This window comes from Suricata suricatta, chromosome 1, assembly GCF_006229205.1.
Source record: "Suricata suricatta isolate VVHF042 chromosome 1, meerkat_22Aug2017_6uvM2_HiC, whole genome shotgun sequence".
NCBI lineage: Eukaryota > Metazoa > Chordata > Mammalia > Carnivora > Herpestidae > Suricata > Suricata suricatta.
The window spans coordinates 190,027,918-190,036,600 of record NC_043700.1 but is presented as its reverse complement, the minus strand read 5'-3'; the positions used below and the strand labels follow the sequence as shown (position 1 = coordinate 190,036,600).

General features: G+C 62.0%; 1 protein-coding gene across 1 annotated transcript in view; it reads left to right on the top strand.

The window, feature by feature from the left end:
• Positions 1 to 8,677, top strand: part of PPP2R2C (protein phosphatase 2 regulatory subunit Bgamma) — a 126,799-nt gene extending 118,122 nt beyond the window's left edge. Inside the window, exons 10-12 of the mRNA XM_029952490.1 lie at positions 277 to 386; positions 1,292 to 1,531; positions 7,934 to 8,677. Of these exons, the coding sequence (XP_029808350.1) occupies positions 277 to 386; positions 1,292 to 1,531; positions 7,934 to 8,265 (682 nt within the window). The 3' untranslated portion in view covers positions 8,266 to 8,677. The remainder of the gene's footprint in view (positions 1 to 276; positions 387 to 1,291; positions 1,532 to 7,933) is intronic.
• Positions 8,678 to 8,683: the final 6 nt, after the last annotated feature.

Here is an 8,683-nt window from a genome sequence, read left to right as displayed (position 1 = left end):
GTGTGCGGTCCAGCCTGGTGGGGGGAGGGGCGGTATGCGGTCCAGCCGCCTTCGGTTCAGGTGTCATCCAGGGACGTGCATCCATCACGTGGACCCCATCCATCCCGTGTGTCTCCCCTCGTTCTGAGCGTGCCCAGTGCTGCCACCAGGTCATGGTGAGAGCTTCTGTGATGTGACAGGCACGCTGGGACCATAGGATGGGGGTGGTGAGGGAGACCAGAAACCACAGGGACAGGGCCGGGAGGGAGCCGCCTGCAGGTTGGCCGGCCCTCCTAGGCTGAGCCGCCGGGTCCAGGGCGGGGACCCCCTAGAGCTGCTGCTGCCACCCTGGCGCCCCTCCCCCCGGCAGTGCTCTCCATCAGGGACCAGCATGGCGGCCACAGAGGGTCAGTGGCATAACAGTGAGAAAGCCGGGGCGGAGGCGCGGGCTTGAGACCAGGCTGGCCCCAGACACCCCCAGGGAGGACAGGGCCTCTCAGATACCCCTGAGCTGTAGACCCGGACACATTGGGGGTTCCCCAGTGAGCACTGGCTGTGGGTCCTGGGGCAGGGGTGTTAGGATCTCGGGAGAGGGACTTACTGCTGGCCACAGGGGTTCTAGCACTACTGTGTGTGTGACCGCGGGCTATCACCGATGCACGCCCTTCCTCCACGTTACCACCAGAGGGCACTCATGAGCAGGCAATGGCTGGCTCCCAGGGACGGGAGCCACCAAGCGGGTCCTGGTTGGAGCTCAGCTGTCCTGCCTGTCGCAAGCCACTTTCATGCCACGCACCCTCCAGGCCAGCCGCCCCCACCCACAGTGGTCCTGCTCCTCCCGTGTTGTTTCCCCCTCCACGACCACTCTGCCCCCCGCAGCCTGGAACCTGGCTGCACTGCACCCAGCTCACTCCTGCTGTCACCTCCAATTACTACTGACTCAACTCAGGGCCAGCTCCTCCAGGAAGCCCTCGGAGCCCTCTCCATGTGGCCCCGAGCCTCCTGACGTTTCCATCCTCATCTTGGCACTTACCGCGTTTTCTCCTTGCCTCTGCCTTCTCTGTTGGATGGGGTGCACTTGGGGGTGTGTGTGACTGTGGCTCAGCCCACTTGGCACCTCAGGGGGGTCCCGTCGGGGGCTATTGACACTCTGGAAGGCACAGGAGTGTGCCCCCTCCTTTCCCTTAATCCTGAGCACTCCTCAGAGCCCCTTGTGGCCTGTGGAGAATTCCTGTCTCCCAGGAGCTCAGAGGCTGAGGGGAGACTCAGGCTGTGCCCTCCAGGGCCCCCACTCACACTCTGTACCCTGCAGGCTTGGCACGGACCAGCCTCCTGATATCGGTGGGGAGCCTATGTGCCCTGTTGTCCAGACAGCAGCAGCGAGATGCTGGGTGTCCGATGGCCCTCGTGGTGGCTCCCGCCCAAGGCCGGCAGGAGCAGCAGCCTGGCGTAGGGGACAGGGCCGGACAGCCCCGGGTTCTGGTCCCCACTCCTCCACTCTCCAGTTGTGTGCCTGAATTAGACGCCGAGCCCCCGAGCCTGCTCACCTGGAGTGTGGCTCTAATCAGCCATGACCTTCCCGGGCTGTTTTGAGGCTGAGACTCTGTGTGCAAAGCTCTTGGCAAGGCCGTGAGTCATTATTGGCAGTGGACGTCCCGGTGATTTTGCACACACGAGTTCCACACCTGGAGGAGCCCTGCTGAGGGGCGCCTGGGGGGCTCAGTCAGTTGAGTGTCCAACTTCAGCTCAGGTCATGAGCTCACGGTTTGGTTCGTGAGTTCGAGCCCCATGCCCCCGTTGGGCCCGCTGCCGTCAGCATACTCTGTCCCCCCCCCCCCTGCCCTTCCTCCACTTGCACTCTCTCCAAGATAGGTGAGCATTTAGGAAAAAAATAAAAGAACCCCGCTGAGCCTCCAAGACCCATCTCAAATGCCACCTCCTCTAGGAAGCTCTCCTTGATCTATCTGTTCTGCCTGGGACAAAGAGATTTGTGTTATACAGGCGTCTTCTGGTTGCAGAAATCAGACAAGCCTGAGCTTGTCCTGAGAAGTTAAAAGCAAGGCTCCCCCAGGGCCCAGGTGCATCTTGGGACCATCTCTTTCCCTGTCCTCATCTCGGTGCCTCCCTGCTTCTCACACACGAGCCTCATCCTCTCCTGCCGCTCCTCGTGGCTTTGGGGGTGACCACCTCACAGGGTTCCCCTGCCATTGACCTCACAGCCCACCACCCTCCCAGGGTCCCCGGAAAGTTCTCATGGAGGGTCTGACTGACTGTTTGGGTTACCTGCTCGATTTTTGAGCCAATCAGCACACACGCGGTTATTGCCATGGTTGGCCAGCAGGGGGCGCGTAGAGCCCTGTGCCTGACAGTCCCTCAGCGGGCTGGCTGGATGGGGGCAGGTGCCTTGTCCCCCGTGGAAAGAGCCCCTGGGGACAGGAGGGGTCAGATGGGCGTCTGAGTGCAGAGGAGGGAAATGAGGCTAGCAGAGGTGAAGCAAAGAGCCTAGACACAATCCAGGGCAGGGGCTGCCCTTTCCTCTGTTAAGGGAACTTTCTGGAATGTAAGAATGCAAGCAGTGGGCCATCTGTCCTGGAGTGCTTTGCATGGGGACTTGGTGACTGAGATTAAAGAGACCCTTCTCCTTGCTGGTAGGGAGGGGGCCCCTCTTCCCCACGTGCTGGCTGGATTCTGCATCTCAGCGGCCATGCGCTGCCAGTGGCTTCAGTGACCCTGCACCAGGCAGGTGCCGGAGAGCACTCACTGCTTAAGTGAGCAAAGGGGGCGCTGCCTTCCCCTCTCCTCTGCCCTCTGCTGCCTGGAGAGGAGGGGGGGCGCCTCTGGTAGGGCCTTTCCCTGAGAACCTTTCCTTTCCCTTCTGTAGTCTGTCTCCAGCCTCAGGCCTCAAGCCAGGAGGATGATAAGGATCAAGGAATACCTGATGGCCTTGAGCATGGGGGTGGGGTGGGGGGGGCGGAGTTTCCCCGGACTGCTCTGCTCTGTTTTACAGGGACTCCTATTCTGTGCCCTCCAGGAGCTGGGGACCCTCGTTACTCCCATTTTATTGATGACAGGGGCAGAGCTAGAATTCGGACCCCGGTGGGCCAGCCCGAGCGCCTGCCCACAATCTCCGGGCTTGGGACGCGCCTTTGCCTTTTCCGCCTGAGTAGAGCAAGTGGGGAGAGAAAGGCCTCTGTCCTCCTTTCTTGAGGCCAGTCACCAGCCCAGGAGGCCCAGCACCTGGGATGGCCCCGCCCAGCTCCTGACCCCAAGCTAAGCAGCTCTGGGCCCAGGGAGGGCCAAGTAGAGAGCTCTGATTTCCCATCCGGTGTGGGTGTCGCACGCTGCGTCCTCACCCCAGGCTGCTGAGGGCAGGGCTGGTGGGGGTTTTATGAGTCCCCAGATGGGTCTGTGGCCAACAGGTGACCCGTCCCCTCCGCAGGCTCTGGGAAGGACTATCTAACAGGGCAGCCCAGGGCAGGGCAGGGGTCATAGGCTGAGGCCAGACAGGGGCAGGGGTGCCCTAGCTGCTCGCCCTGGGAGAGGGAGAGCCTCCACCCTCTCTAGCTGCCATCTGAGCGGTGGCATCTGAGTCCTGGGGCTGGGCACGGTGGGTGCCGAGTGAGGAAGGGGGGAGGAAGGAGCGAAAGCAGGAGTCCCCTGCTAACGACGCTTATGACCCGTGCTTCTCCTGTGGGGTCCCGGCGGGTGGCGGCCCTCCCGGGGACACAGCCGGTGCAGCGCCCAACACCAGTGGACACCGGCTGTGCAAGTGAAGGGGGGCATCTCACAGGGCCACAACGGGTCCCCCCTGTTGTCAGTTGAGCGGGACAGGCCTGATGGGCTGCCGTCCTGAGCCGGGAAGTCAGAGTTCATCCCGGCCAGTGACCCCTGAGGTCTGAGCACCCCCTCTGCGGGGCACGTGGCCGAGCTGTGCCCCTGACCTGCACCCTCGCTATCTGTGCAATTAGGAATCTGCAGATTCTAGTCTTGGCCTCCCCGAGGGCACAGCCAAGACAGTACTCGGTCCCTGTCTAGGAGGCCGTGGGGATTGTGCACCACGCAGACTAAAGCAGGGCATGGAGGGGAGCCCTGGGCAGGGGGAGAAAGGTTGGGAGCCCCGCAGGGGAGGGGACTGGGGATGGCCTCTGGATGAGGTGCCCTCAGGTCTCAAGAAAGCAGTAGCAGTTTGCCGCACAGGGTGGACAGGCATTGGGGCAGAGGGAAGAGCATGGCTGAAGGCTCAGGGGACAGAAAGAGCAGCTGCTGTGGCCACAGCTTAGCGGAGGTGAATCTCAGGTTAAAGCGCTCTAGGGCCTCCCCGGGGTGGGTGTCATGGGAGAGTCTAGCGTGGGGGGTGATGGGCTTAGGGACTGGGGGTCAGAAGCAGGGGACCCGTGAGCGAGCCGTCGCAGCCATCCCTCTGGGCCAGAGAAGAGGGGGGCGTGGGCGGTGAAGGGAGAGGGGGTGGGCTGGAGTCAGACCACCTTCTGGTGACCTGAGAACGGGCAGGAGCTGGGTCATGTGCACCCTTGGGGGTGGGCACGGTGGCTGGGGTGCCCGTACACCCTGTTCTGGAAAGCAAGGGGTGGGGTGCAGAAACCCCCCGGGGGTTGTCACCACCCTGGCTGCCTGGGCGTCTGAGAGTGAACAGGCCAGTGGCCCCTGCGTGTTCACTCATTATTGCAGGAGTTAGCCCTGAGTTCTGTGCCCAGCAGCCCCCATGCGCCCTGGCCTCGGGGTCTCTGGCACTGGGCCACAGGGTGGCCCCTCACGTCCCCCCAGCCCTGGTGGCAATGCTGGCATCACCTGGCCCCTAGCTCCTGCTCCCAGCTCTGTCCTCCAGCATGGGCCTTATAAAGCCACATACACAGGCTCCAGGGGCTGAGCTGCCCAGAGCCACCCGGATAGACTCTAGTGGGCTCCCTGGGGCCTAATGTTGGGGGCGTATCCTCCCCCGTCCCCCTAGGGCAGCTCTGGGTCTCTGGCTCTGTTGCCCACTCTCTCCTTCCCTCGGCCTGGTCTCAGCTCTGAGCCGCAGGTTAAGGGGGAGGGTGCTTGGGTGGCCACGTGGCCTGGCCCAGGGTCCCATGCTGGGCCATCTCCTGTGGGCTGCGGTGGTCGGATGCCTGGACCCCAAGGGGCTGCCCTGGTGTGGACACCGGCTGGACTTACATCGCCAGCTTTTCTCTGGCTCCCAGGTCTTCTCAGGCCCAGCCCGCTCCCTGCCCTCACAAAAGGGGGGGGGGTTGGATATGCATGACCCTGCCCACCAGCCATTTCTTTGTCTTGGAGACAAAGGAGTTTCTTCACAGGGATTAAGGTTTTGGGGCGGGGAGGGACTTGCAGAACACAAGAGACTGAGAACACATTGGGATTCCCCACCCCCAGCCTCCAGAGAAGTGGGGCTTCTTGGCTGTGCCCCTCCCCCAGGCCCCACCCCCATGGCTCTGCCCCTGCAGCTGCAGAGAAGCCCCTCGGCCCACCGGGCTGTGTCCCAGGTCAAGTGCAGAGGGGTGGATGGGCAAGGCTGCTTCCTGCATCTAGGGCTCCGGAGGGTGGGTGTGGAGGTGTGGACCCTTCCGCTGAATTCACTCACTCGTTCACTCACTCACTCGGCTTAGAGAGCACCTGCGGGGGGAGGTCCCTTCTGAACTGGAATGTTCAGCCCTTCATTCTCTACCATTTATGAAGCATTTACTGCCTTCTCCGCAAGCACCAGGGGCTTGGCTTGGTCTGGGGGCCAGGATTCCTCCCCCCATGAGGCCAAGCCAGGGCGTGGGGCTCAGAGGCGGGACACGGCTGCCCCAGGGGCCCCCACCGAGTGACGGGGACCGGCAGCTCCGATGCTTGCCCGTGGTGATTAGAGCACGTGCCTCAACAGGCGACCATGCCCTGTGGCTTCTGACCAGGCTTAACCAGTGGGGGACCGGCAGCTCCGATGCTTGCCCGTGGTGATTAGAGCACGTGCCTCAACAGGCGACCATGCCCTGTGGCTTCTGACCAGGCTTAACCAGTGGGGACCCGGGGAGGGAGAGGGTGTCTGTCCCACCTCCCACCGTGTCCCGTGTCCCGGCAGCCAGCCCCTTCACACACAGCTGCCTCTGTGTCTCTCACCTTTCCTCCGCTCACCCCTCAGGCCAGGGGGATGGTCACAAAATCTCCAGATGTTTCAGCCCCAGGGCACGGCACTTTCCCTGTGGTTCCCTCAGAACCTTGCAGAACATTTGTGCATAGCCTCTTTGTGGCACTCCTCTCCAGCCACCCAGTTGGTATGTGCCCTCTGCCCTCGCTGGGACCCACCCCCCTCGGTCTGCGGGGACACGCCTGGAGCATGGAGGTTTTCCATCTTCCTCATCCCCAAGTGCCCACCCAATGATCTCTGAACACAAGGTCACACAAAGCGGTGTGGGTGTCTGGGGGAGGGGACAGCAAATGCTAACCCCGCAGGGACCCTGGTGGGAAGCGTCGCCTCACGGGTCGGCCGTCTCCAAGGACCGCAGGCACAGGGCGCGCAGGGCTCCTCAAGTGGGGACACAGAGGAACTCTTGGCCCAGACTTACCAAGACCCAAGACTACAAGGTCCTTCCTGGGAAGGATCTGAACTCTGAGGGGCAGGGTTATCAGTGAGAAAGGAGACAGATAGGGATCAATCACTGCAGGTCCTGTCCCCTGCTGGGGCCCTTGGGCAGGTTTGGTGGGGGGGGTTGGGGGGAAGGGGTCCCTCCCAACCGCCCAACCCCGCCCCTCCTTCTAGAAGGGACTGACTTCCCAGTCTCTGGTAGAGACGCTGCAGGCTAGGGCCTCAAGTACTACAACCTCCTGGTGTCCGTTTACCAGCCCACGTTCTCCCACGAGAGGGGGACACGGTCCGGGAGACATGTCACTTTCAGCCCGTGACTCAGCATCACCTGGAGCCCCTGACCTACGCCGTGAGCATCTGATCTCCCACAGCCCAGGTGCCTAGTAAGAACCTGACCTGGTCTGTCCGGGTGGACCTCGGCCTTGATCGTCTCCTGCCCACCCTGCACTGCATTATTCCCCTGACATGGGGAGATGAAGGCGTGGGTGTGTGCGTAACCCTTGTTAACGGTGGGGGGGGCCCCACAGGGCTCTGTCTTGTGCGACTCCCCAAGAAAAATACTCGGCAGGGAAGAGAGGAATGCCCGTCTATCCGCACCTGCCCTCTAACCCCAACCCCACCCCAACCTTGTCCCCCTGAATCCCCTCCCTCCTCCCCAGTTATTTTGTCCCCCACCCCCTCCACCCACACTGCTACAGACACGCCCCAGGAACCCCTTCTCCTTGGAGGGGGGAGGGAGAAGGAGTGGATGGACAAATGTCAAATTCTCTTTAGCAGGACAGGAAAGTCCGAGAACACTTGCACTTCAACGGTGTGCAACGTGTGTTCATTGAGTCACCCAGCTACTCAGGACAGGAGGGTCCTGGGTCGTCCCCGCCCCCCTGCCCCCCTCCCCCATGAAGGGCATGTCTGGTCAATTCTGGGGACTTCCTCTGTTGGTGCCTAGTCTCTCTGGAAGGCCAGGCCTCTCTTAGACTAAGAGGAAAGGACGGGGGAATTTTATGACGCCTCGGGCGGGCGCTACGGGGGCTCAGCTCCTGCCTTAGGGCCCCCTGGGCGGCTCAGTGGGTTGAGCGTCAGACTTCGGCTCAGGTCATGATCTCACTGTCTGTGACTTTGAGCCGGTCATCGGGCTCTGTGCTGAGCTGTCAGCACAGAGCCTAGAGCTGCTTCGGATTCTGTGTCTCCCACTCACCCTGCTCCTCCCCTGCTTGTGGTCTATCTCTCTCTCTCTCTCTCTCCAAAAAAAATAATAAATGTTAAATACAAAAATTTTAAAGAGGTCTCAGCTCCCGGCCTGGTTGGGGTAGGGGTGGGGGTGGGAAGCTCCTTCCCAGGGAGCAAGGTCCTCTAGCCCCCTGGTGGTAACTTGAGGTGTGACACGTTTCTTCCCCGCCCCTCCTCCTTCCGCCAGCGTCATCATGACCGGGGCCTACAACAACTTCTTCCGCATGTTTGACCGGAACACCAAACGCGACGTGACCCTGGAGGCCTCGAGGGAGAGCAGCAAGCCGCGGGCCGTGCTCAAGCCCAGGCGCGTGTGCGTGGGCGGCAAGCGCCGGCGGGACGACATCAGCGTGGACAGCCTGGACTTCACCAAGAAGATCCTGCACACGGCCTGGCACCCGGCCGAGAACATCATCGCCATCGCGGCCACCAACAACCTGTACATCTTCCAGGACAAGGTCAACTCCGAGATGCACTAGGTGTGCGCGCAGAGCCCTGTCGGGGACGCGCTTGTCCTGCGCACGGCCGAGGCCGGGAGCGCGCCCCTCCCGCCCAGTCCCCAGGCTGGAACGCCGCTGGCCACTGTCTGTTTGAAAACCGGAGGAAGAAGGGTTCAGAGCCACAGACCGTAATGTGGACGTGACTGTCGACTTGGGGTTCAGGCCCTTCGTTCATTAACTGCGTGCCGCCTGCTCCGCTCTTAGGACCTTGTCATTTCCAGGGTCCCTTTTCACTCCTTCCGGCAGCAACTCGCAGGGGAAAGCGGGCGCCCGGGGAGCCTCCCGGGCCCCACATCTTAAGGGACAGACAGTGAACTCGAACGATTCTTTTGATTACAAAAGGAGCAGTTTCCGCTGTCTCAGAGCTGAGGGTTCGTTCCCTTTGCTTTTCAGATCG